This window comes from Besnoitia besnoiti, chromosome IV, assembly GCF_002563875.1.
Source record: "Besnoitia besnoiti strain Bb-Ger1 chromosome IV, whole genome shotgun sequence".
In the NCBI taxonomy this organism is placed as follows: domain Eukaryota; phylum Apicomplexa; class Conoidasida; order Eucoccidiorida; family Sarcocystidae; genus Besnoitia; species Besnoitia besnoiti.
This window is the reverse complement of record NC_042359.1, coordinates 2,508,276-2,535,710: the sequence shown is the minus strand read 5'-3', so window position 1 is coordinate 2,535,710 and position 27,435 is coordinate 2,508,276. Positions and strand designations below refer to the sequence as shown.

General features: G+C 58.7%; 2 protein-coding genes across 2 annotated transcripts; one reads left to right on the top strand and one right to left on the bottom strand.

The window, feature by feature from the left end:
• Positions 1 to 3,957: 3,957 nt before the first annotated feature.
• On the top strand, positions 3,958 to 13,913 carry BESB_054790 (uncharacterized protein; the record flags this gene model as incomplete). Its single annotated transcript, XM_029363914.1, has 14 exons — positions 3,958 to 4,295; positions 4,825 to 4,918; positions 5,636 to 6,658; positions 7,053 to 7,817; positions 8,054 to 8,860; positions 9,292 to 9,352; positions 9,508 to 9,804; positions 10,007 to 11,053; positions 11,397 to 11,439; positions 11,725 to 11,806; positions 12,135 to 12,221; positions 12,332 to 12,487; positions 12,866 to 13,061; positions 13,450 to 13,913. The coding sequence occupies 14 exons, from the start codon at positions 3,958 to 3,960 to the stop codon at positions 13,911 to 13,913; spliced, it is 5,460 nt and encodes a 1,819-aa protein (XP_029219837.1).
• Positions 13,914 to 15,953: 2,040 nt separating this feature from the next.
• Positions 15,954 to 25,313, bottom strand: BESB_054780 (AMP deaminase; the record flags this gene model as incomplete). Its single annotated transcript, XM_029363913.1, has 16 exons — positions 15,954 to 16,251; positions 16,378 to 16,654; positions 17,029 to 17,732; positions 17,988 to 18,101; positions 18,484 to 18,545; positions 18,795 to 18,913; positions 19,432 to 19,610; positions 19,776 to 19,972; positions 20,531 to 20,663; positions 21,104 to 21,287; positions 21,746 to 21,990; positions 22,284 to 22,479; positions 22,728 to 22,866; positions 23,219 to 23,413; positions 23,834 to 24,142; positions 24,795 to 25,313. 16 exons carry the CDS (start codon positions 25,311 to 25,313, stop codon positions 15,954 to 15,956), a joined length of 3,870 nt encoding a protein of 1,289 aa, XP_029219836.1.
• Between the last annotated feature and the right edge of the window lie 2,122 nt (positions 25,314 to 27,435).

The following is a 27,435-nucleotide window of genomic DNA, read 5'->3' as shown; positions in this document are numbered from 1 at the left end:
GAAAGGACGCGTGCGGGAGGACCGAGCGCGGAGGATGGAGCAGTTGAAGCAAATGAGTGCAGAAGAAAATACGGTCGGCGACTGGAGCGCTAATAGACGGCGCACATCACCTCTACCAGGAGACGACAAGTCGAGAACCCCGAGGGAGAGAGGCAACAGAAGACGCTGTCTGCCGCGGGACCTTCGCGAAGAAGAGAGCTGGAACGCCGCGAAGAGGGATCAAGACATTCCAGTCGGTCTCGACATCTTCAAGACCTAGATTTGAAAAGTACTTCCTTGCCGAGATCAAGTTTGTGCGTCTCGTCGCTCTAGCGACCTTTCTCAGCCACGAGCAAGACACAGAGGTGCGCGCTAGCCCAAATCCCTCGAGTAGCCCTTCGCGGATGCCGCACCTCGTTGGGGAGGCAGAGCTATCCTTAGGCGAAACTGAAGCGAGACAGCAAAAAAACCAAAAACGAGGAGTCCTCAAACGGGCTAGCGACACCCACCACGGATAGCGCTCCGGGGCTGTAGCGCCGTTGGAGCGAGAAAGAGGTTGGCGGCCGAGAAAATCGAAGACGAAGAAACGAAGACACGTTCTTTCAGGAATGCGCAAGCGTCGTTGTCTTCGGGCCTGCCTTTCTGAAAAAATGCAAGTTGAGGTTTCCACTCGGCCAGGTGAAGAGAAGAGAAGAGTGGTCTTCTACACGGGAGGCCTCGGAAGACACTTGTTCAGACGACAGCTTGCTCCCTTCTTCATTCGCGCCGCGCGTTTTCGCCCTTTGCTCTCGAAGGAGAGAGGTGAGACACACCTCACTCAACAACCACGTGCAGAAGCAACTGGCTGAACTTCAAACTCGTCGCCCGCGAAGACAAAAACACACTCGTTTCTGCGGAGCCTCCACTCGAGACCCGGCGCGGACAGCGAGGCAGGGCCTGGGAACTGCCATCGACGGCGAGCGCGATGACCAGCCCCCGCCCGCGATCCAGATCCCTCGACGAGACACGACCTCTGCTCTTGCTCTTTTCTTCGAGCTTTGGTGGCTCTGTGAGGAAATGTGAACGCTGCTCGCTCATTCTTTTTACGCCTTTGCTTTCGAGCCCTCTGTCGGCTCTTTTCTCCCCTGCGCGGGCACGCCTCTACCATGCGGCGGGAGACCGTTCCCGACAGTGCAGCGCGTCCCTCCGCCTAGGGGCATAAGAGAAGCGTGAGTCAGAGGATAGAAAAAGTGACCCGGCTTTGATGATCAGCTTGACTTTCAGAACGCCAGCCATTTTAGCCGATCCTTTCTCCTCCTTGTCTTATTCCATTCGGCGCTAGAAGAGCAGAGGCCTGCACCAGTACGTAGGGCGATAGGGCGAGTGACAGCAGGCAGTAGCCGGTTCAACGGCCATCTCTCCCTATACAGACAGACAAAGTTTCCGTCACTTGCTTTAGCGCTTTGCATACTCGCTCCTGCGGCTTCGCTCTCGAGCTGCCAGACTCAGAAAGGCAAACAGGCCATAGTTTTAGAACCTGAACTGCATGTATATGTGTGTGTACACTGCAGAGATGGATACATAGAGTGACGTCGAATGTAGGCATTGATGTCGGGGGCTCCCATGACTGGACTTCGTTGGAGAGCTCCGGGTTGTCGTATTTGCCTCGAACAGGAAGAGAGGCCTACGCATGCTTAGAAATGAGTTATCCGAGTCTTTTTCAAATGATGGTGTCTACAGCTTGATCAAACGGAGGCAAGGAAGCTACTGACAAGTATAACCACAGATTCGGGGCCCTTGGCACACTTGTTGCCCATATGCATTCCCCCAAATCTACTAAGAACGCACAAAGCCGAGTTCCCTCGCTCCGCGGTCCAGCCTTTCCCTAGAGAGTCAAGGGCAGAGTACCAGGAATCATAAAACTGGTCTGACGCTCCGTGTCTTCGTCAGCAGACACACATGTGTAAAGGGTGAGCCCCGACCATCCTTTGCTGCTATCGCTGTTTCCTCTTCGATTGCTGGAGTCGATTGACTGTCATGCGAATGCTGCAGAACGGGGCCGAATGACAGCAGCGTCAGCCCCTGTGCGTGCCGGTACTTAGCAACGCTTTTCCACCCTGCTTCGCAGCCACACGCCCCCGTAGGCTGTTGATTCATTCTGCCGCCAGAAAGGTGAACTCGAGTTGCTGTCAGAGCACCCTGAGAGCAGCTGTGCTGGAACAATCTCAAAGGAGATGGCCAAGATGCTGCCGAAGATGCATCTTGAAAAATACGCAAAGAATGTAAGCAACGAGGATCCATGCGCTTTCACAGACACGGCTGACTGAGGCGACCACGTCGCGGGCGACGGGAGCGTCGTCTTATAAGGCAAGGAACGGCAATTTGCATGCGTCTACAGAGGACATACCGTTGAAGACAGGTTTGGAGCAACGCGAGCACAAAAGCGTGAAAAACCATCTAGATGCCGCGAGATGGCCTCTTCCGGAGATAATCAGTGTCGCCTCAAAGCAAGGGCTGGCGCAGATCCTGTCCCATGCTGCATGCCTCGGCGTGTCCTTCGGCGGAAAAAGCCCTCTCTGGCTATACATCTTCTAGCGACTAGGCTTTCACTCGGTTGCGGCTCGCCTCCCCATCAAACTGCTGCGAATCGGATGTTTTCGGTCTCGCTCGCCGGCAGCACGGTCATTCGGGTGTACGCGTGGCTCAGACATCGGCATTTACTTCGAGGCGCCACTCACTGCCCGCCTTCAGGTGGCATTTTCGCTTCGATCTGCCAGCTTCTGGCCTCACCATCTCTTTCAGATTCCCTGTTTTCCTCAAGCACCACCGTTCCTTGTGTTGTGGTGACTGTGTTCAACTGACACACTGGCGCCTCGTCTTGACTCGTCTGGTGAGTTCCGAGCCGCAGTGTCGCACGAGCGTGACCGTAGCGGCGCACGCGCCCTCCAGCGGAATCGTCGCTTCTGGCTGTCTGTGACTTTTCTGGCGCGGAGCCCTGTGCGCCCCTAGATTTAGGTTCTCCAGTTGCAGCTCGATGTTGCTTGACCTAGCTGCTGGTTTTGTTTCTTTTCTAGCTTTTTTTTTTGAGGACTCGTGCCCGTCTGCCTCGCGCGGGGAGAAGTCGCTTGTTGACTCCACGCGCGAAGAAGCGCTCTAGACGCGATGTGGAATGACGTGTTAAAAAACACAGATGTCGAATAGACGACAGAGAAGACGTATGTCTGGTTTGGTCCGTTTTTTTCTTTGTTTTTCACTTCATGGATCACCCTCTGACTGCGCCTGCATCGACGACGTGGCTTACAGACAAGGCTAGCCGGACTGTCTTCATCCTACTGGCTACGCACGACTAAGAGTGAAACCGTACGGTAGAGGCGACCCTTTTTTGCATCCTCTCACAGAGCCAAGAGTCGGCAGTGAAGAAGCGGCAGAACGGACTACCATGCAGAGAGCGGGAAGCCTTTGTCTGTGCCTCTCTCGCACGACTCCCGACACCCTCCCCCATCCCTCTCCCCCTCTCTCTTGCCTATGGACACGCCTGCCGCCCCAGCATTGCGTTTTGTTCTTCTAATCTTGCGTGCCTGCATCATTGCTTCGCCCAGGGTTGCCTGCAGTGGCGCTCTCGATATCTCTCTGGAAGCGTTTGCTGCGCTCGTACCGGGCTCGACTCCTCGGGAGCCCGGCTTCTCGGCGGCCTCCCTCTGCTCCTGAACTGTGTGTCTTTTCTCCTCTTTCATCTTTCCTCCTCTACTGTGACTGCACCCTGCCTCTCTGTTGTCTGTATTTCTTTTTCAATCGCTCTTGCCTCCCTCTGATGGCTGCTTGCGCCGTCTCGGCCTCTCTTCTCAGCGACTCTTCATTTTGTTGCCGCTGTCCGCTCATGCCCTCGCTTCGTGCTTGTCGCTCTCGCTGCGCGGTTGTCGTCAGCGTGCGTGTTTGATTTTTCCCGATTTCCGCGTCCCCTTGTTTTTTTCTCTACTTGTGTCTCTAGCGTCTCTCATCATGGTGCGCTCCTGCGGTCCCCTGTCCCCTACGGCAGGCGGTTCCTTGCGCTCCGCCTCTCCGGGCGCGGCCGCTTCTTTCTCTTCTTCTTCGCCATTTCCTTCCTACTCTTGCGCGCCGTTCAGCAGAACGGCGCGCGCGCCACGGCCTCATGGGCCCTTCGGCGGATACGGCTCACGCTGCGATGACGGCGGGAGTTTAGGCTGCGCGCAGTGGTCCGTCTTCCGCGACGGCGCGGACCCAGAGGAAGAGGCCAGGGTCGAGGGCAGACAAAGACTGCCCTACAGCGTAGACATGACAACTGGAAGAGGCTCTGAACGACGCCCTCTGCTCCCTGGGTATGCACACCGTCCCCCACACAGCTCTGTGGGCCTGCAGTCCCTACACATTCATTCCCGCATACAGAAATATATATATTTCTGTCTTTCGAGATGTGTACTGGAAACGGCTCATCAGGCGATGCACGATGCACGTTAGTGACAAATGCCGAGGTTGATTAGAGCGAAAGGTACCAGCAAACTCCAGGCGCCGACAGCCGCAGGGGGGAGCAAGCGTCCCTTAGAGAAGTCGCTCCTGGGAGTGGATGATAGCCGCGCTACCACGCAAGATGTACGTTGCTCACCGAGCAGCCTGGCAAGCAATAATCAAGATCACACTCAACCCCGAACAGGAACTCTTCCCGTGACTGTATTCGAGCCATGAGGCGTCGTCATCCAAGCATTCGAAAGTTATTCATGGCAGGGGCCTACGGAGCCGTTCCGCACGCCAAGACACTGGACTACATATGGCCTAGACAGACGTTCCGATGTGCATGCATTTTGTTCTCACACATCGCGGCTGCAGTTTGCTTTTCAAATGTTTTTCCAGAATTCCAGGATTATGCCCCGCCGCCAGCGCGTTATGGGCCGTTCGCATCTCTCGGTTCACGTTGGTCACGGTCGCTCCCTCCTTAAGTGCACTCGTACGTTTTCAATTGCAAAACCAGTTTTTGCACCAGTGTCTGTTTCTGGCGTTTTCTGATTTCCGCGTTGGCGGGGAGCAACTCCGCGTACGCTTCAGCAAGCATAGGGGATGTGAGCTTGCAGCGTATATTCTAATGTGTATGCATATGTATATATCTGCAGTCACGAGGCCGGGTGTTCGCACGGCGTAAGGGCGCTATTACCAGGCTGCAACATAGAATGCTCGACGCACACCTGCTGTCGGGGTGATTTGCTGACATGCGCTGGGGCCGGACTGCGGGCTTCTGTCAGGCTCAAGCAAATTTGACTTTTTTTTTTCAGCTCCGAGCGGCGGCCGTCAAACTCAGCCACTGGGGAGCCCTCAGCCTTTCCCCGTGACTCGCTGCTCAGACCCCTGTCGTCGTAAGTCTTTTCCAATCTCTGCCAGGACATTCTTCGGCGGTCCTCGTGACCCCGCGTATTGACCGTTTGCGTTTGCTGTCTCTCGCGCGCCTCAGCCGCAAATGTCTACAGTCTAGAGCGCGTGCGTCACCTCTTTTTCTTCACGCCTGCATTCGGGTTGGCAGACTGTCGTTGTCGGCTTTTCTCCTCTTGGCTTGCAACGGCTCGCTTGATTTCGTCTCTGAGGATGACCCGATAGCTTTGCCGGCTCTCTTGCTCCGCTGGGCACGCTTGAATTGGTGGAGTCCTTTGCTTCTCACGCTTCGTGCGGATAGTCATCCACCAACACTCCTTGTCTGCTGTCCTACTCTGAGCATGTGCGCGTTGCTTCCTCCTTTTCTTATGCAGTTGCCTACTACGAGCAATTAGATTCGGCGGCAGAGGACTCGCTGGCAGTACCTCGGGCGACCTTTTCGCCTCCGGCGCGGCGGCCTTTGAGGGTCCCCCGTAGTCAGCCCCGCCTGGCTCCCGTCTCGCCCAGTCGCGCCTGTGTGCCACCTCGTGCGGCCTCTGCGAGGACGACGCAGAGGCATTCCAATGCGGCGAGGGAGCAGCGCGTCGCGTCTTCCGCGAGGCGAAGCCGGGAGGCGAACACCCGCGAGGAGCGAACTAATTGTTCGCCTGTATCCTCCGCAGGCAAGGAGGTGAAGCGACAGACGGAGGCGAAAGGTGGGCTGCTTGGCTCACGGATGGTGCGAGCTGATGCTCCGCGGCCCTCTGTGCGCACGGAGGCGTCTCGCGCCGAAGACGAACAGGAGACCGTCGAGCTGGAGCACGCGTCGCCCGCCGGTGCCACTCCTGCGACGGCGCCGCAGCTCCTGCGACAGAAAACGAGGAGGGAGAAGGCGGACGACGATGACAAGTGCGCCCGGCTTCGCGCACTTCGCGCGCATGTGCAGACACTCAGCAGCCTGTGCTTGACTGGCTCCGCACGGAGAGCGAACTCTCAATTGGGTTCGCTGTCGCGGCGCTTCACGAGGACCGATTTCGCGGTAGGCGCGCAGTCCGAGGAAGGCTCGGAAGGGGGGGTCGCGCCTTTCTTCGCAGTCGCCGCGCCCTCGGGGCTGCTCACCGGCGTGTCGCGGGGCGTCCTCGGCAGAGGGACGGAGAACGCAAAGGAGGAGGGTGGCATCGAAGAAATCGAGCGACCGAAACCCCTGCGGTCGCGCGCGGCTCCCAAGTCTTTCACGACGATCCGTGGAGCCTTGCGCGATGGAGAGGTAAAAAGGGACCAGACGGCGACGCGCGAGTCCTCAGACGCAGACATCGAGGCGCTCGACGTTGACGACATTCGATCTGTGAGATCTCACACACAGACCCCTGCCAGGAGCCAGAACCTGCTGTCTGGAGAGCCTCCACTAAAGCGCCGCCGTTTCTTGTTTTCGTGTCGATGCTTGCCGGTGGACGGCGCATGCCTGTCGCTCCTGTATCGAGGCACGCATGCAGGGAGGTCGTCACTGTCCCTTGGAGGTGTCGCCGCTCTCCCAGTTTTTTGTTAGCATGCTCACAGGAGAGTAGAAATCTTCCTAGATCGGTTGCCCGCCGGAAACACTCAAATCAGGCGCACGCCGTTTCTCAGACTCGCATAACTTGTGCTCCTTCACCTGCGTGTACCGAAGTATTCGCATGCAGATGCATGCCGCCGCCCAGGTCGAAACTCACGCCGCGTCACCTCCGTGCGATTTCTCTCAGGGCCCGTCGTCGGAGGACTCCTCATCCCGGCGCCGTGCCCGACCGCCGGCGCGTGCGGTGGCGTCTCGGCAGTTCGCGTCTTCACCGAGTATAAGGCGAGAGATGCCGTCGCGCTGGACGTGCGCGGCGGAGGGCGCGGAGGACGCCTCCGAAGCCTCGCTGTCTTCCTGGGAGTCCGGGGGCCTCGACATCTGCTGGGAGTTCTCAGAGATCGGCGAGTCCGCGACGACCAGCACGCGGAAGCCTGTCTCGAGTAGAGGGCGAGCATCTGGCGCGGACAGCAGGCGCGGGCTCAGCAACCGCCGCTCCAGAAGCATGCGGCTGGCCAAGTCCGACGGCGCGACGGGCCAAGGCGGGGGACGAAGGAGAGAAGACGGATACGTGAGGTTTTTCTCTGACGAGCAGGAGGAGGCAGACGCGAGGGCTGTCACGGCGGCGCAGCTGCGCGCCTCGCAGTTCGCCATTGAGCAGCTGCGAGAGGCGATTGAGAGGCGAAGGACGCAGAACAACTTGAGGCTGTTCCACTCCGACTTCGCCGGCGGCGGGCCTGGCTCGCGCCGACGGCACGAGGAGCGCGAGTGGCGCAAAGACGAAGAAAGAGAAAAGGAGGCCGCAGAGCTGGCGTCGCAGATCTTGGGAGAAGCGAACTACTACGCCCAGGAAACGGACCCCGACCTCGCTCAGGCGTACGACCGGCTGGCCGCGCATCTTCAGCATCTGCGGGACTTACAAGACGCACAGCATCGAATCCCGCATCGCGGAAAGGTGCGCCACGGCAGACACACGCGTGTGTCTCTGTCGATGTGGGTGGGCGACTCGCTGCCTGCCTGCGCCTCACTGTGTAGTCCACTGCAAGCTTGAGCAGTAGGCAGCAGCGCGACTTCACAACTGGCCGTCGACGGGGGCGTGCCGCGCAGGTCGCAGCAGCGCTCTTAGCCGTCCCCGGCCTTCCTGCCTTCCATTCGCGCGACTCTCTGTTTCTCTCCGGCGTCTGTTTTCAGAGTAGTGACGAGTACCAAGCCTTCCTCGAGACGGTGCAGCTGGCGATCCGCAAGGCGCTGGAGGCGGAGAGGGACGGCGAGCTCCTGCCGTCCCTCGCCGTGTCGTCGCCAGACGGCTACCGCGCAGTTCACGGACACAGGAGGGGCGTCTCGACGCCCGCGCAGCAGGCCTTTTGCCCTCCTTTCTCGCTCTTCACGAAGCCCTCGCGGGCTGCGGTCTCCCCTTCGGGTCCCGCCGGAGCACAACCGGCGTGCGGGGCGAGGGCTGCAGCGGGAGCGCGGCGCCAGGAGCAGGACTCCGAGAAGTCCGACGGAGAGAAGAGCTGCCGCAGAGGGCGGTCGTCCTCGCCTCTCTTCTTCAGCGGCGTAGGATGGAGGAAGCAAACAGAAGAGGACGGCGAGGAGCGGACCTCGCGCCGGCAGCGAGACAAGAGGGGAGAGAGGGGCGAAGCCTCGTCTCTGGCTCTCGACGGGGACTTAGTGTTTGGAGAAGGAAGGTCTCGAGACCACTCGGAAACCGGTCGACAAGATGGAGACCGAATCGAACTTCCGTCTCCTGTTATGTGGGGCGTGCATCCGCCGGAGGGTGTCGAACGGGACGAGGATCTCTGCGTCCTCTCAGGCGAAGTCGGAGGCCTCGCGCAACCGAGAACCAACAGGGGGGAGAAGTGTCAGAAGGATTCAGGGCGCAGCAGAAAAGAAGGAAAGAAGGCGGAACCGAGTCCCAAACCCGAGGCCGACGCGCACGTTTCTGTCAATGCACGCCTATCAGAGGCTCTGTCGTGCGAGAAAACGCTGCACTTCATGGTAGGCATATGCGGCACAAGACTCGACTTCTCTGCGACAGGACTCGGTTCACAGCTTTCTGTTCCGGTCACTGGAGCAGCGCTGTACCTGAGTCTCCTCTCATGTGTTGTCTGCCCCAGACCTCGAAGCCGGCTGTGTCAGTTGGCGCACAAGTCTGCATGCGGCAACCTGGTTTACAGCGCGTCCCCGTAAAAAGGCCGGATGAGATTAGTGGTCGTCTGGTGTCAGCAGGCTTGCGGCATTCCCATGCTCTCCAGACGCACGAGTATATGGTTCCTGGCTGCGCAGGGGAGGGATTGTCTGTCCGTGCAGGGGCTCAAAGACTTTTTGTCTCTGGCGGGTTTATACAGATCTATTGGTGCGTGCTCTGAGACGCCCTATAGTCGCTCAAACGTTCATTTTCTCTTTTCTGTTTCTGTGCACTTTCTCAGGGGAGCCCATTCGTTGCAACTGCAGAAGAGGCGGACGCTGGGGCCCTCCAGGAAGGTGACGGTGAGTCGTGAAGCACAGGGACTCCGCTGTGTGAGCGGTGGGTGCAGGCGCCTCGTGAAGCATTGAGAGATGCAGCGCACTGCCTAGAGTGCGCCGAACCCTGTGAAAAAGCTTGCGGCATCCGCGTCCTGAGTGTTTTGTGTTTTGTTTTTCAGATCTCAACGACGCTCTCGAGCGCCTCCATCTCTTGGAGGCCTACCTCCAGTCTGATCCGAGCGTCGGCACCTTGCCGCGATCGCGCGTGGAGTGCTCAGAGAAGCTGAAACAGGCTGTCGAGGCTCTCGATGCAGTCCGGGCGCAGCCCAGGGGCCCCCTTGGGGGCAGCGAGGACGGTGGTCAGGAAACTTCGAGACGAACGCAGCTCGACATTCAGGATCTCCAGTTCCTTACGGGATTGTTGCTCATGGAGAAAACGCGGCGCGAGAGAGCGCGAGGAGGAAACCAGGGACACGGTGAGACAACACACAACGAGAAGCGCCACACTTGTTTGCTGGTCTCTGTGAATCCGTGTGCAGTGCGAGAGAGTGGGGTAGAAGTAGGCTTCTAGGCGTTCCCAGTGCACTACAGTGCCGCAGTCTTCAGCCGCGTTCGCATGCACCCGAGGACCACAGCCAGTCAGAGATTCTTATTTTTTCACTTTGCGCTCTCTCTCAGGGGCCAGTCCAATTCTGCCTGTCGTTCCTCCCTCTGTCGAGCTCGAGTCGGGCGACTCGAGCGGCGGCGCGTCTGAGAAGCGCCTTCTGGACAAGCGCCGGCTGTCTCCGCTAAGGCGGCCGGGTTCCCGCGTGCGCTTCGTCGCTTCGAGTTTTAGGCACGAAGAGGACCGCGTCTCGCCCGTCGCCCCAGCCTCGAGCCCGTCGTCAGCGCCCGCGGCGGCGCGTCTCCCTCCTGCGTCTTCCGCCGCGTCGCAGACCCTGTCCAGCCACCCTGCGCCCTCGGCGGCTTCAGTTGCTCCGACCGTAGGTCTCCCTCCGGCTTCCACTACGAGCGCGGTCGTGAAGCAGGCCAACCCGCGTCCTTCGGCGTCACGGAGCGGAGGGCTGTGGAGCGGCCCGAGCTCCTCGAGCTCTGAAGGCGTCTCGACGCTGCCCTCACCCGCCGAAGAAGAAGTCCAGGAGCCCACGTTCAGCATCAAGGTGTCTCCTGCGCTGTCCATCGCTGAGTCGCAGCTCCGTGCGGCGCGGAAGGACTCGCGGGAGCTCCCCGCACGCTCGGCTTCGCAGCTGCTCGAACCCGCCGCCCTCTCGACCGTTCTTGGCGCGGCCGAAGGCAAGCCGCCGTCCGCGCCCGCGTCGCCTTCGCAGCTGTCGTCTCCCGCGTCGTCCTGCGAGGCGGAGTCGCGGGGAGCGCCCTCGCTCGGGGCGAGCCCGAGGGCTAGCGGGGTCATCAGCTCGACCCGACTCTGCGAGAGCGACCCGCCGCAAAGGGAAACCTCCAGAGGTCGCAAGTCTCCTGTGGGCGCGAGTGTCGCTCTCAGCAGTCTCTCCGCTTCGCAGGCACTGCCCTCTCTTCAGGAGGATGCGCCGGCGCCCGCCGTCGAGGATGCGCCCATCCTTGTGGAGGCGAGCCCCACAGTGGATGTGGCACCGAAGGCCGCGGAGGAAAACGAAAACGCTGGAGAGAAGAGCGAACCGCCCGTCGCCAAGCTCCCCTACTCCGGAACGTCCACGATACTCCGAATGGGATCTCTCGATCCTGCAGGTACTGTATGAACAGATTCATGTTTTCGTTGCCCCCGCGTCTGAACACGCAGCGTGATGGATATGTGTCAAGGACTCACTGCTGGGTCATGGCACGTCGGTCCATGGGTGCGAGGTTGATCTGGTGGCGGGCTCTGAGTAGCTGTGTCCCCACCCGCTCTGTACCGGTAGCGTTTCCCATTCACGTGGGTTTCTCGAGTGAATTCGGTATCACGTCCGCCAGTCTGCCTAAATGTCGTTTTTTCGGTCAGTTCAGGCTGTCTGTTGCTCGTACTTGGCTGTATTCTTGTATTCGCGCAGCCACATCGCTACCTGCCTGCACTGCTATGATTTCGTCTGTGCAGAGGACGCCAAATACGAAATTGTGGTTTCTCTTGGCCAGCTCAAGTAAGTCTTTCGCGGCCAGGGCCCTCTAATAGCCAGGCTTTGCATTTTGTGATCTTCAAAGCCTATGATTCCTCTTCGTACGCAGGAGTGTCTTCATGGAGCGCTAAAGCGCTCGACAGCGTTCAATTGTAGCTTCCCCGCGCGACTTGCCCCTACTGCCCACAACGCAATGTATCTCCCCAGTCACAGCCTGACGCGTATACCGTCATATCGGAGCTCTCTGTAGGGAGACTTGTTGTGCAGACTCCATGACCAGGCTCTCTCTCTCTTGCGGCGTTCTCCCAGGAACGTGTTTGTCTTCTCCGAGAACCTCCAGCCGAGAAAAATTTTCTGCGTCGTGCACTACCAGGGGCAAGACGTTCAGGAGGTGAGTCGCGCGTCTGTCGATCTTTTCGCCTGTTGTCGCAGTTTCGTCGAATTGAACCTGTCGTGCACTGCCCCGCGACGTGCGCGTGGGCACAAACCTCAAACCCTAGACACTTAACATGATGGTCATGAAAAGCACAAGAGACCTAGGATCCCGTAAAGAGACCTTAAAGGTCTATAAAAAATTTTGAGATCTAGTCCAACTCGTAGTATATACTCCCCAGTAAAGCTGATAAATAATCCTGTCTCAGAGACGATCAGTCCAAGAGCAATGCTACTGATCAGACCGCTAGCGTCATGAAGGGGTTGACTTCTGTGCGGTTTCGCAGCTCATGCGGACGCGGATGCAACGCTCCAAGACGCAGCGAGTCGTCGAACAAGGCGCTCACGCGTACAGCTGTGACATCAATGAAGAGGTGAGTGACTTGAGCCGGTCCCCCCCTTGTGCCTCACGCCTAGAGTTTGGAGGAGCAAACGGCCCACGAATGCTTCGTCATTTCCGCGCGCGTGTGCCTTTTTTTCTCAGGTGATCCTGCCCTTCCACTCCCACCGCGCTGGCGTGCGCGTTACAGTCATGCAGCTGCAGGTTGACGACGACCTCGCCGCCTCCGTGCCGGCGCTTGAGAGCTTCCAGTTCGTGCCCCTCGGCACCACCCCCCTTCTTCTCTACAACAACGCAAACGTAGGAAAACTCATTTTCCTCCCGCGCTCGCAGCGCCCGCACCAGCTGCATTCGTGGAAAGTGTCTCTGGCACGCCTCTCTCCGCTGCGTGCATCTGCCGGCCCGCTCTCCTCCACTTTTGATTGCATTTAAGACCACGCGATGTGCCTTGATGTTTGGACGCATGAGCGGCCCTAATTCGGGAACAGTCATCGTGCCGTGTGGTACCGGGACATAAATGCAGGCGTACAGCTTTCTGCTCATGTCTATATCAGTAGTCATCTGTATTGCTCGACGTCTATACATCGGGGTGAAGATACCTGGCTTCACGCACATGCACTCCTGTGCCTAGGTGAAGATCACGGGTTCGCGCCTTCGTTTTCTGCGCTGTGTGTTCAGCAGGACGGCGAAAAGACTTTCTGGTCGCTGCTCAACACGAAGGACCCGGGCGCATCGACAGGCGAGCTGTCGGTCGGCCTCTTCGCGCGTCCCAAGCGCGCGTCTGAGATCTCGCAGCTCAGGAGCAGTTTCGCGCATCGCAGCTCAATCGCACCTCAAGTCGAAATGCGTAGCGAAAAACTTGACAGAGAAGCAGGTCCGCCAGTACACATGACACATAGGCGAGATAGCGATTCTTTGAAAGGGAAAGGCGGTCCACGTCTATCTTACCTTCTCTCGATATCTGTATATCTATCTATCCTCCTACCTATATATTGTTTGATCTACCTGTCTTTATATATGCATGTAAGCCTGCTTGCCTGCATGGGCATACAGCGTACAAGGCTCTGCAGCACCTTCAGGCAGGCCGCCGCAGCCAAGCTAACGCGTATGCCAGATACAGCTTCGCCGCCAGTTAACCGAGTCGCGGACAGATAATCCTAGACTCAGGCACAGATATACTTGTACACGTGGGCAGGCGAATGCCGCCAGGCGTGGGTGTGTTATGAGATACGCTTGCCCCCGCGTGGATGTCCGCCCTGCAGGCCGTCCGCCGCTTCGAAGTCCGAGGAAGTCTCTCGTTCTCAGCTCCCCAAGCCCCGACGAGGACGCCTCGCCAGCCTCTGCAGGCGCGGAGGGTGAGCAGTCCCATGCAGAGGCGGGCGCGGCCGCGAAAGACGCAGATCGTGAGCTCTCGGCAGGATCTGAGAGCTCACCCACTAGAGAGAAACACAAAAAAAAAGGAACACAAAAGAAGAGGCACGCCAGCGCCGAGAAGGCAGAAGAGGAGATCACGCACGAGAGCGAGGGCAGGGTGGAGACGGCGGGTAGTCAGGACTCCGTGAGCTCGTCGCTCCCCGCGCCGCTGGAATCGGAGAGCGGAGCGTCCGCGAACGGGGCAGACACTGCGATGGGAGTCGACGAGCGAGCGCAAGACGAGGCGGCGGCGGGAGACGAAGGAGCGGAGCAAGAAGTCCCGAACGGTGACGGCGGAGACAAGGCAGCCTAGCAGAAACTGGAGAGAACCCGCTGAAGCTCGAGGAAGCGGAGATTGGAGAAACTGCGCAGGGTGGAGAGAGAGCCACGCGGACGAGGAAGAGGCAGAAGCGGCGTAGTTGGTGGAGGGTCAGCAGGCACAGCCGCGAGCCAGCTTGGAGGAACAGGACTAAGAAAGTATCGGGAAAAAATCAAAATTGCGGAAAAACCCGCAAAATGCAGAGGGCTTCGCGCCGGTAGAGATTTTGAAAACCGTTTCTCGCGCACTTCCTGCCGTGCGACTTTTCACGGACGTTAAATACGCCGAAGATATCGCGCTCGTGGAATCATTGTACACTGCGCACGTCTGCATTTCGGTCCCGAACACGCCTGCCACCAGCAACTACTGTTTATTTTTATTTTTGCATGCGCCCACGGGGCCCACTGAGTGACTTCTCCGATGCTCGGAAAACCAAAGAGCGCGGGAAACTCAACCAGAGAAGTCTTTCTGTCTAACGTCGCTTGACGGATTCCCGCAGAGCGGCAGCCAGCCGCCAGCTTCCCCCTTCCTGTCCCCCCCGGCCCCGTTCCTACAGAAAAACGACCCGCAGCGGTTTGACATACATATACACACGTGTATGCTGCTTCCGGCAGAGGGAGCAGCAAGACCTGTCCGCAACACTCTACGCTTTCCTGCCTTCGGGGAGTACGGCGCCGCGGCTGCGCGGAAACTCCTTTGACGGCGATCCTAGCGATTAGCATCAAGCTCGGCTTCTTCGTTTCTCTATAAAACGACACTATCCACACAAAAAACACACGTACAGGTACGCCGATAAGTATATTTAGAGACCGTCGTCCGTGGTTCTCGCTCATGTGAACGTTCATGTGTGTGCTAGGCTGTATCCTCTAACGCTCTCTCTTTTGTTCGCCTCCGTCAAACAGTGGATCGCGTCGGGGGAACAGAGGTTGAGACAGCAGAGAAAACGAGGGGCCGGGACGTTACATGCCGGCAGAGACTGGCAGCGAGGCGGCTGCGGGGACGGGCAGGGAGGGGAGGAGCCTCACAATGTGGGTTCTACGAGCGACCAAGAAAGAAGGCGCGAACAATCGAAGAAAACGGCGAACCTGCGACAATGCGCGGACGGTTGGATGCTTGCAAAAAACACGGGAGAACCGCGATGTCCTATACTACACGAACTTCGCTCCACGCCACGCCCGGGCAGAGAGATCGACTGCGAAATGCGACACGTCCGTGTATTTACGTCGCATTCAAGGCGAGGCAGGCAGCCGCTTAAATATACATACTCTTATCTATATATGCGTATACATGTATAAATTTGTCGTGGGTACGCTTGTCCATGAGATGCCTCGGGCAAATGGCGTTCTGCGAGAGGCACCTTCGCACGCGCGGATATACTGCGCCAACAGAATGGACGCGTCCCTCAGACGACAGGAATTTCGAGTATACTAAGACGAAATGGTGATATTACATGGTACGCAAGCGAAGCATATACCATTACACACGCCCTCAGCTACCGCTGCTTGCTCACCCGGAACGCGGCCCAGATGTACGCATGTATACACATATATACATATATGTATAACATAATACATGCAAATGCATATACATATATATATATATATATATATATATATACGCAGGCAGGCATCTGGGTGCCATCCCGTATTCCGTTGGATACGTGCGTATCTCCGATACCACTCTGCCGAGAGATCCAGCCGTGTTGCCTGCCGCAAGCTTCCCCGTTCGCGCATCCGCATGAAATGACAAAAGAGAACGCGTGCGATTCATACAGGGAGCACACCGGTGACCACGGTGGATGGCTCAGCAGACAAGAACACATGCGCGTGTGCATGCGTGTTTCGGAGATGGATTGCGTGCATGCATGAATAGGCGAATCCATTAAGAATTACCCACACACACGCAAGTAGGCGTGCGCAGAGACGCACACGTCCGCACATGTTTGTGAGAAGCAACAGAGCTGGTCGCCGCCCCCATGACAGACGCTCCCTCCTCTCTCGCGCCCCGCCTTACAACTCGAGGAGGTTTTCTTCTCTACTCGAGTCTGCCGTCGTCGCTGGGGTGGGCGCTGCTTGCCTCGTCGCCCTCGTCGTCGCCTTCGTGGAGGACGGCCCCGGCGCCTCGGTTGGGCGCGCAGCCGCGGCCGCGGTCGGCGGCGGCCTCGGCGTCAGTCTCCTCGAGGGCGGCGGCGTCCCCCTCCTCCCCCCCGGCGCCGCCCTCTGCCGTGCTGTTTGCGTATTCGCCCACGATGACACGATCGGCGTGCGAGAGGTGCTCATGGAGAAATGGGGAAGCGAGTAGATCTAGCAGTCCCATGTTCGCCGCGCGCCGACTGAGCTCCTCGGCGTCGCCGCTCGGGCGACGCGCGCCGTCCAGCGGGCGCGGAGACGCGGCCCGCGGAGAGGAGTAGGACGTCGCGCAGGTGGAGCCCGTCGCGGGTTGAAGCGCCGAGTGAGACGACGAAGCCCGCCGCAGCGCCGGCGTCGGCAGCGATGCCACAGCGCCTCCGCCGGCGAGCACCGCCACCCCCCCCGGCGCAAACGAGGACGAGAGGAACGGGCTCCGCGAATTCGGCTGCGAAGACGTCAGTTTCTTCAACATGTCCCGGTCGACGCTCGCATCCTCGCGGCGCTCCAAGTGCGAGCACGCGTCCAGCGTCTGCAGCGCCTCCCGCGAAGGCCCGTCAAGCACTTCAAACGACTCCGACCGCGGCATCGGCGACGACACCCCGTTCCCTGGAAACAAAAAAGGGCAAACAGCATACGAAGTGACATACAGCCCGACGCGGGAACGAAGCAGTCGACGCAAGGCTCGAAAAGTGGAAAGACACACACACGCGTACTCAAGCAGGGACGCATCATAAGGGCACACACAAATGTCAATACATATTAACATATATATATATATATATATTGCATGCTTGAACGTAGTTCATGTCTACCCGAAGAGGGACAGACCCTGGACAGTTCTCCACCCGAGTGATTAATGACAGGCGCAGACGACACAGATACATACATAGACGCACGCATACGCAGCGAACCGGTGGTGTCGCCGCGCGGGTTGCCAGGAGCGATTTGCTTGCGGAAGCCTCGCGCTTTCGTGAATTTACCTGGAATTTCTCCCAAGTCCATTTCCAAGCTTTCTTCGGCGACCTCCAGCAGCTTCTTCATCGCCGCCTCTCGCCTCCCCATTAGTGGCTGCGGCGGCGAGGCGCCTCCGGACTGGACTTCTCTCTTCTCTTCTGCGTCGCTCCGCGCCGCGGCGGGCACTTTCTTGTCTTCCGCCTCCTGCTCCTCTCGCTCGGCTTGCGAAGGCGCCGGCGAGGGAGGGGACGAGGCGCTCTCGGGCAGCGCGTCGCCGGGGCCTACAGCGGGCGGCGACGACGACGAAGTTTCCTCCTCGGACTTCTGAGGCGCGACCTCGTCGGGCTCCTTCTTCAACGGCGAGACAAAGAGCGACAAGCTGTCGTCGTTCGCCGCGAGGCAGCTGCGCGAGGGCGTTGCGCCGCCGCCCTCGATCGCCTCCTCCGGATGCTTCGCTGCCGCCACAAGCCCGGCGTCTGTCGCGTCGAGGACGTCGCGCTCGCGCCGCTTGCCGGCGGCGACGACCTTTGCCGCGGGGCTCTCGCCAGCGGCTCCAGTCGCCTGACCGGAAGGCGACGCCGGCGGAGGCAGTGACGCGCCGGGAAGCGGCGGAAGCGCGGTCGCTGGCACGGGCACTGCGTGGAGCGACGGCGTGAGAGGCCGCGACAGCGCGATGCGCAGCGCGAGTACGTCATGCATGTAGCTCAGCTCCTCGCGCAGCGCGTCTTCGCTGAAAGCAAAAAACGTAACGCCCACGCAGCCAGTGACCGGTCCGCAGAGCCCAAAGGCTGAAGCACTCAAAGCATCAACACGCCGGGGGGGCAGCTGGGCAGGCCGCGGACATTCCGCGCACGGGTGAGGGCAAACTTTGGAGACGGATGCGGAGAGGGGGAGAAAACGCAGAGGAGATGAAGAAACTCGAGCGACAGAAGAAGTCTCAGAAACAACACGAGCGGCCACAGAGTTCGAGCCGCGAGCAACTCACCGGTACTGGAGACGAATGCTGCTGACGTTGGTCTGGCGCATGCAGTTGCCGCGACGCCCCCCAAGCTTGTAGTTCGGCCCCAGCCAGTGACGCTTGAACTCCTCCTCGTAGCCACTAAACGAAGGCAGAATTCGAAGAAAAACGGAAAATGAGCGAAAAAACATACACAGCAAGCAAGCCCAGACCACCACACGCGAGGAAAACTGCTGTGCGAGATGAAGCGAAAACGATGAATCGCCGCGCAAGCTGGGGAAGGCAAACGACGCTTCCCTTCTAGGTCGTTCACGAACAGTGATGAACCACGAGTCACACGCCAAATCAGATCCGGACGGCACAACAGAGCAAGAGGGAAGAGAAGCGGTGAGAAACAAGACACACGAAACGCAGGCACACGCTCACGGGTCACGCCAGAGACGGCAGCAACTAAGAGCACGAAGACTGTGCGGCGCTCGTCAGGTGACGTAGCTACTCGGAAGAAAAAGAACTACGGACTTACCTCTGCACAACAGAGTTCCTTGCAAGTTCGCAAAGGTCCACAGGCGAAAGTTTCCACGTGTGCTGAGGACCCACGCACAAAGAAGGCAGCAACAATTCGCGACCTTGCGCAAAAACGCACTGTACCACCAAACGAGAATGAGAGGGCTGCAGAAAACGCGACAGAAGAATACGCTCGCTTCCTCTGTATCGCTGAGTTTTGCTTCTCCGCTGCAGTGTAAAACAGCGACGAAACCTGCAGCATGTGTCTCTCTTCCGCTTCTCCCCTCCCCTCCAGACGGGCCTGCGCAGACGTGCGCGCAGTGTACGTACAGCTGCAACCGAGTATTCTTCCAGCAACGGTTCATCGGTGAAGTGGAACATGAGAGGGTCGTCGGTGGAGATCGAGACGTTCATGCCGATCTTGAAAAAGCTGTAGAGTGGATTTTTCGCTGCGTGCAGACACCAAAGTGACAGACGCTGCGGGGAAGGGTAAACACATCAGCGCTCGCGCGCCGTCAATACATTTTTTTTCTGCACGTCGCTTTGACACATCTTCCTCCTACCCACCGTTTCCAGATGTCTCTTTCCTTCTTTCCTCCTCTTGTCACCTACTAAAGTTCCTTTTGAGTCTCCCTCGCGCTTCACGCATCTTCTGACGCAGGCGCCGCCCGGCCTGCCGCGTTCACTCCTGTTAGAATATGTTTAAAATTATTATGAGTCTTCTTTTTACCACATAGTTATAAATAAAAGAGGTAAGTCTGAACATCCTTTACGAGATGCATTTCATTTAAACTACGTGCGTACGCAGGACCCGGCCCGAAGCATTCTCCGCGTTTACGATACAGAAGATCGCGAGGATCTTCTTCTCGCTTCTTCCGGTTCGGCTCGTGGCCTCCCTCACCCCCCGCCCCCTCCCCCCCCTCTCCCCGTCGTCCCCTGTCTGTCTGCGGCGCCTCCGGCTGCTCACCGATATCCATGAAGAGCGCGTTGTTGCTCAGCGGCGAGACGGCGAGGCCGATCTGCGAGAGGTAGAAGAGGTACTGGAGCACGGGGCACTTTTTCAACATGATTCCGTGGTTGATGGCGTCCGAGAGCAGGAACATCGTCGCCAGATGGCTCACGCTGCCTGCCTCTCCGCAGTGCGGTCTGAGAACCAGGAAACAAACACGGATTCCCGCAATCCCCTGGCGTCGCGCAGGCTTCCAGAAAGGGAAAGCAAGCCAAGCTCTATGCCCGCCCCTCGGTCCCGCGCGGGCCCGCCCCCCCTGCCCCTCCCTGCCCCGTCGACCGGCGGTGGGGGTGTCTCCTCACCTAAAGGCGAGAGCACGCATGCCGCGCGCCTCGATGAACTGATTCAGGGCGCGGATGTTGGCGTACATGTAGTACCCCCAGTAGCTGTATGGCGGGTTGTTTTCGCCCGTCCACTTCTCTGGCTTGGGCAACTCGCCGCCCTCCATCGTATACTTTGACGCGTACGACTCGTCGTCGACGCTGTCCCAGCCCACCAGCTGAAAACCAAGCGCAGCGGAGACGGGATGTTGGTCAAGAAAAAAGAAAACAGTCTGGCGCCGGGAGGACGCGGCGCCGCCGCTCGACACGCACGCAGAGAGAGGGGGGACAGACGTCATGCATCGGCGCGCGAACGCGACACTTCTGCTCGTTAAGAAAGTTAGACAAACGAGGCACTGCCGGTGCAGTCCGAACGCAACACATACGGTATAGAAATCTGCCTCGCGCCCGCGCGAAGCGCCAGCCTAACTGGTTTCGAATGCACACGAAGGTCTCCCGTTTCACGTAAAGGAAAGCGTCTCGTGAGGGCGCTCAGGTCCCCAGACACTCTGACGGGAGGCCTGACGCGAAAACCCCGACCGGTTTCGCCTTCTAGCTGGCGGCAGACATGAGGGAGGAGGAAAGGCTACCGAATGGAGGGGGCGACAGAGGCCCGCGCACGAGCGGCGATATCTGCACACCTAGGTGGCAAGGACGGTACAAGGACAGCGAAAGAGAGAAATCTTTTGATAGCTCGACAAAGAGGAGATCGCCGCCGCGCGAGCGTCGCGGCGTACCATGTGCAGGAAGATGAACAGCTCGGGGTTTTCTTTGGGGTTTCTGACGGCCTCAAAGAGGGGCTCAAAGACGTTTGCGAGCAACTCGCCGAAGTTCTTGATCATGCCCAGACGACGGTAAACGTGGTATAGTCTGAACACGAAATTAAACGGGAGGGACTCCCCTGCAAACAGGCCCCTCCGGCTCGCCCGTGGAACCGCTTTCACGCCGCCAAACTAGATTACTGGAGAGCGCAGTGAGACGCGGAGTACCTGCCCCTCGCCACTGCTGCAGCTCCCGCCTTATGCAGAGACTCGACTGCCAGGCAAGCGCGCGCAAGCTGCGATGCTTCCTCTCGTTCGCGAGAGTCGTGCGGCCTTCTCCCTCGTTCTGTTTCCCGTCTGTAGCCGCCGTTCTCTGTGTGTCACCCACTGCTTAGGCCTCCCCAAATCGCCCTCGTCGCGGCGGCCCGCTACCGCCCCCGAGGCATCTGACCTCCGTTTTCTGCAGAGTTTTGGTCTTGCGGGCGCTCCATTCGCCAGGGGTTTCTCGGCAGGGAATCCGTTATTTCTAGATTTTTAAAATTTGCTTACCGAGGCACCTGAACCATCCAGCGCACGCGCTTCGAGTGCAGCCCGTTGCCGACGACCCATTTGGCAAGCTTAGCCCACTCGTCCCGCGAGCGCCCGTAGATCGACAGTCGCCACTCGACGTGCTGGTAGCGCCGCTCCTCCAAGTCTGAAATAACTTCGCGCGTAATCTCCGCGAGAAAGCGACCTGAAGCAGACAGAAAAGCGAGGTCCGCCACACGCGCACACACTCAGATGTGCGTCACGAGGGGCGTGCCAGCGGCTTCATCGACGATCACCCCCATACTCAAACCCCCTGCGCCCTCAACCGTGAAGAAGGATAGAAACAGATTAGAAGAGTATATTATATATAGATAAAGATAAACCCATTTAGACAGACAGACATGCAGATAAATATAATACCGACAGATACAAGTAGACACATATAGATAGAGAGAAAGAGACATACATCGAGAGAGGCACATATAGGGAAACGGAAAGCGAAATAGGCCCAGACAGACATAGGTCGATGTCGATAGAGGACGCGACAATACGAGACAGATACAGCTCCGTAGGTAACACGGTAGAGCACCCCGCGACCGGGTGACGGAAAGCACCCGCGTGGAGGCGAGCGATCCGCATGCGCGCGCCGGCGTCGACGCCCACCTTCGATGTAGTTGTCGGTTTTGAGGAAGATGTCTCGCAGCGTTTTTTGGCCGAAGGGGTTATATTTCTGGTTGAAGAGGTCGAATCGCTGGAAACAGCTCCCCAGCGCATGCACGTTCAAGTGATCAATGCTCGCGTCGTGGGCGCCGATTCCGACTTCCGAGTGAAAGACTTCCGCAAGCGTTTGCTCCCGCCCGTCGCGCGTCTTCGCCACCACCGTGTCCGGCTCCGTGCGATACTTTTTTCTGCACACAGACGCATCTCAACGGCGCGGCGTGGACGAGGCGCAGCGGTCTCACGCGAGCAACGAAAGGAATTCGACGTAGCCTCGCCTGTTTGACGAATATTGATATTTGATTCAGGAAAGGAAATACTGATACTCATCAAACAGTTCAAGTTACATAACATTCTGCATCATTCTCTCTCTCTCTATATATATATCAATAGAGGCGATCTGCTCGAATCTTAAAGTTTCAAGCCGAACTCAATCGTCGTGCTCGCGGAAGACGCAGGGGAGGAGACGCTTCTGTCGGCTAACCTGATAAAACGTAGTAGATGCTTCTGCTGCATGCACGCCGAATGGTGAATGTGGGTGTCGACTTTGCGTACGTTGTAAAAGTCGCGATGGTAGTTGCATTTGGTCTCAGTCACCTCCGCAGGCGAGTTGAACATCAAATGCAGACTGAACTTCTCCTCCAGGTACCGCAGCCGCTTGTAGCAGAACGTCTTGCAGGCTGAACACAGACACAGCGGCGCGCACCGATGAGGGCAGACTGACGCCCGCAGAAGCGACAAAGGCGAACTGGCACGCAACTGCCAGAAAGCCTCATCCTTCTGCCCAAAGAGCGCGCGCGAGGCATCACCTGACGAGGGGGGCGGTGGAGGGCGGGGCCACCGCGCAGACAGGTAGCGTCGCCTATCTGTTTCCTAGATATGCGGCCGAGTCATGCATGCAAAGTCGAGCACGCGAAAGGAGTCTTACCGGGGTGTTGAACGGCGGTCATGACGTCCTTGAGGGCGCAAAGAAACTGCAACACGTCCGGAATCGGGTCCGCGCTGCACAGCAACGGCGGCTGCTCATTCTCGGGAAACTCGACGTCGTTTTCAGGGTCCCAGAAGACCTACAACGCAGAGCGCATGCACCGAAAGCAAAAGTGGAAAGACGAACGAGGAAGCAACGTCCACTCACGGCCTGAAAACGCGCCTGCCGCTTGCTGCGGGCACGACAGCCTGAGCTGGAAGTGCGAGGGCCTTTGTCAGCATCTCGACAGGGGGAGAGCGAAGCGTGGCGACGCGAAAGACGCGCCGCCTTTTACACTCTCGTAGGCCCACAAACCATAGACGCGCCAGTGCGGAAGCCGAATAGGCATCTGCCAGTCTGTCCAAATACATGAATATACATATGTTTATATATGTGTTTACAACTACTGATATCTACAGGTAAATACGTCGAGAAATCGGGGCACCCCCTACCCTATACACGCCGTGATGCATGTGGAAGCGCGCGTGACAGGGCGGCTTGAGAGGGACGCTGAACGGGTCGTAGATGGGCTCGTGGCTTCGGTGCTTGGCCTTCTCTTCGGCGGAAAGATCGCGGACCGTCGCCGCAGGCACCTCTCTGTACTCACGCCACCACTGCTGGCGAAGCTGCAACGTGTGCGCGAGGAGCTGAAGAAAAAGAAGAAAAGAAGACATGCCTCAAAGCTTGGGTCTCCACAGGCGCCGGCGAACGCAGAGGTCACGCAGCGCCAGAGCCAGACGCCGCGAAGCGCAAGGCCCCGAGCCCAAAACCTGAGGGGTGGGGTGGCGGCGCACTCGCGGTGCCAAATCCTCTGCGGAAGACCTCAAAACGGCCAAAACGATCATGGGGGAGACTGGAGGAGAGACCCCAGCACAAGCACACACACGCCGCCGACCCGAGCGGGCTTCGCCCTCCTGCAGCTCAGATACGAAGGAGCCGCCTACGCTGTTAAACAGCCCCCCCTCTTTCGGGACGCGCAGGCTGACGCAGCCGAGTGTCTTTAATTTCCTTCGTGCTGCCCAATTTTTCAATTTGCGGCGTTCTCTGGCGGCGCCACGCGTCCTCACCCGAACCGCCTCCACGCTCTCGTCGCACACACTGCTCGCGACGGCCAAGTCCTTGCTGGGCACCATCCGCACGTAGCCGACGCCGGGGGTCGTCCCGGGGGCAGTTGGCCCCGCCTGGCCCGCGCTGAAGGGGACCGAGCCGGCGGACACCCCGGAGGACGAGCGACGCCGCGGCTGGGGGCCCGAGCTCTGAGAGGGACGAGGCGGAGCGCCCGCAGCGGCCGCCGCGCTGCCCGCCTTCGCCGGAACTGTCGGGAGCTTCTCCAAGTAGGTCACTGCGCCGGCGTCCTTGTGGTTCAGGCTCAGAAGCTGAAGAGACAACAGAGACAAGAGAGGGCACAGTACGCGTGAACTGCCGAAGAGGCAGCAGGAGGGAGGGCGCCCCGGGCTCTGTCTCGGCTGAGAATCACGGGAAGAAACGAAGAGGGGGCAAGTGGAGGAGCGAAGAAGGAGAGGACGAGGCAGGCGAGAAGAGACGGGATCGACGTGAGGCATGCGCCGCTGGAGTTCTGCGTGCGAGCTTCCCGCCTTCACGCAAACACGCACGTTCTGCCTCCCTTACAAAAGGTCGGGCGCTTTATATCAAGCGCCACCGCAGCCCCCCACCCTCCCCTCCCTCTCTAAGTTGAAGGATGAGTATAGAATTGTATTCTCCAGTCTTCCGCCAAGAGAGTCCGTTTCACGCGCGATAGGAGTCCGGAGGGCGCGCAGCTTCCGCGGCCTCGACAACCGAGGAGCGGACACATTTTCTGCTTCAACAGGAAGAGTTTGGCTGCTTGGCTCGCGTGCGTCTGGGACAGAAAGGTCCGCCGGCGAGCCGCAGGCCTTTGCCCCAGAGACGCCGCCCGCGACTGTGCCCAGCCTGCTGCCGCTCGAGGGCGGGGAAGAATCGGGCTCGAGAGGGGGGAGGGAGGGGGGAGCTGCGCGTGTTTGCATCTTCTTGCATCTTGTCTTTCCTCACCTTTTTGAACATGTAACTCCATCCGACGGTTTGCTCGTCGTCCGCCTGGTCGCCAGCGTCGCCGGGGGTGGCGAGCACCTTGTCCTTCTTGGGCGTCTTTCCGCCGCGCTCGTCTTCTTCCTGCGCGAGTTTGCGGCTCGCGCCGGTGCCCGCCTCTCCGCCGCCAAACAGTTTGGGGAACTGGAGGGCCGAGAACGACGCAGAAAGCGACTCCGACGGCGAAGGCGATGAGGAGGATGAAGACGGCGAAGGCGAGGCTGAGGGTGCGATCGGCTCCATGCCGCCGATTGTGATCTGGTAAGACTTCTTGGCCACGCTGCAGCTGCGTTTCTCGCCTGCGGGTCCGGGGGGAGCCGACGACGGCTGCGAGAGCGAGGCCTGCGTCTCGCGCTCTTCAGACTTCCCCCCGGGGGACGCGTCAAGGCCCTTGTCGCACGCAGCCGCCTCGGAGGGAGAGACGAGACTCGGCGCCGCAGAGACAGCTGCAAAGTGCTCGTCGCTTTCCTCAGGAAGCGGCATCGTGCGGGCGTCGGGCTGGAGATGAACGCCTGCGAAAAAAACTGAGTCGGCGCGCAGAAACAGAGCGGAAAGCGAGGGGGGGGTGACAGGGCGGGGAGACAAGGGGGGGAGACACGCGGGGAGAAGATAAGACACAAAACAGCCGTTCAGAGCAGAGATCGAGCGAGACAAGGGCGAAGACGAGAGACAGGCAGGGAAAAGTGAAGAGAGCGAAAGAGGAGAGAAAGCGAAGAGTCAAGGGAGGCAGAGGGCGCGCGGCTCACTCGAAGGACACGTCGAGAGGACGCTGCGGCGAAGGGAGAAGGAGGCAGCGTCGCTCGGCAAGACGGCGGGGGCCGCGTCGACGTGAAGCAGCGCAGCACAGGAAAAAGAGAAATTTGCTAAAAAAAGGAGAAAAACAAGAGAGACAAGGGGGAAAAAGGACGGGTTGTGCGAGGCAGGGCGGGACGTGCGGTCGCAGACGAAGGACTGTACGAGTGCGGCGGAAAAAACAAATAATGTGAGGTCTTCTGGGAGTGAAGATGATTTTCAAGCGCAAAGATAAAGGAAGAACGCGTTTGTGAAAGAGAACAACAGAAGAACAACGGCGTGGCAAGCATGGGCAACTGCATAAGCTTTACAAGAAAGGGGAGCAGAAGGAAAATACCCATGCCAAACAAAAAACAATCCACTCTCCAATTCCGTCTGTCCTTCTCGGTGAACTCGCAGAGGTCTTTTACCTCAAGGTGTTTTTTCTCCAAGCCTGTCTCTGTTGGCGTCTTTTCGCTGTCTCATTAGTCTCTCAAACTCGCAAAATAGCCAGCGGCACACGGCACACAGAGCATCCAAGCAAAGGCAGCTGCGAGGCTGCGAGGGAAAACCCGAAAACGAATAAATCAAGGTGAAGAAGAGGCACAGGCAGAAGAGAGAATGGATTTGAGGAGAGACGGCGCTTAGCATCTGGGAAGGAGTCTTTGTCGACAGCTTTTCTTTTCGTTGATGCGCCTCGTGCATGAGTTGCCTGTCGAAGCACCTCGCTTCTCTACGACGCAGGAAGGGGAAAGAAGGCAGCACGCTGACGGTCCCTGTCCCTGTCTACCTGTTTTTTCATCTAAATCGCCACCGTAGGAAGTGTCCAACTGGAGTTTCTTTACGTAGGTTTTTTCAGGGTTTCTGAAGACATCACACGGCGAAAAAGGGAGTAGAAAAACGAGGCTCCCCTCGTCCCGTGGGAGAGCGGTTGCGATGGATGTGCCTGGCCACCTCTGCGCATATTAAAGGCGAAAGAGCTGGCGTGACACCAGACTCCAGCAAGGTCAATCTCGTTCCCATCGCAAAAAGGAGCTCCTCTCTCCCTTGTATTCTGTCCAGGGCGAAAACGAGTGTGCGTTGAGAACGGCGCCGCGCGCACGGACTAGCGCGCCCTGCGCTCAGGTAGTTTTCCGCGGGGGGAGGAGTGTCAGGTTTCCAGCACTTTGAAGGTTCACCATAATCATGGTCGAAAGAGGCTTTGCCTGCCACTGTACGTTCTGTCGAATAGGCTCCAACAGAGGCGAGGCCGTGCTGCTTTTTGGGGGGTGCCAAACAGGATCGAACCCCAAGGGCGCGCGGGGAAAGACACTCTGCCAAGAGCGAGAGTACAGGTTCAGAATGACATACGAGGCAGTGTTGACCTTCTTCAGCATTGCTGTCATTTTATGCAGCGGCTTCTCTAGCGTTCTGCAAAGATCGTAAACGCTGCGCCGGCGTGGCGGCGCATCAAAATATCCCGTGTGGGGCCGTGTGTAACGCACACCGTTGTGACCGGGGCAGGAGGGCCTCGAATACCTCGACAGTGTTCTCCTCCGCCCGGCGGCGCGCCACTAGTCTCTTGGTGCGTGCAGTCGTGCTGTCTTTCCACCATACGATGCATGTTGCAGGCGGCTGCGCCAGTCTGGCGGTCTCAGGACACCAGAGCTACTCGGGGGGCCAATAGCAGATCTATATGTACCGGCGCGAGCGAACAGATGACGCAGCCTCACGTAACAGATCTCCATCTACGTGCGGGTGTGCTGGTCCCGCAGCCTATATTTACAAAGGCATATGGTACATCTGAAGAAGGCATAGGAACAGAACGCCGACGCTTCAGCGTGTGTATAAAACG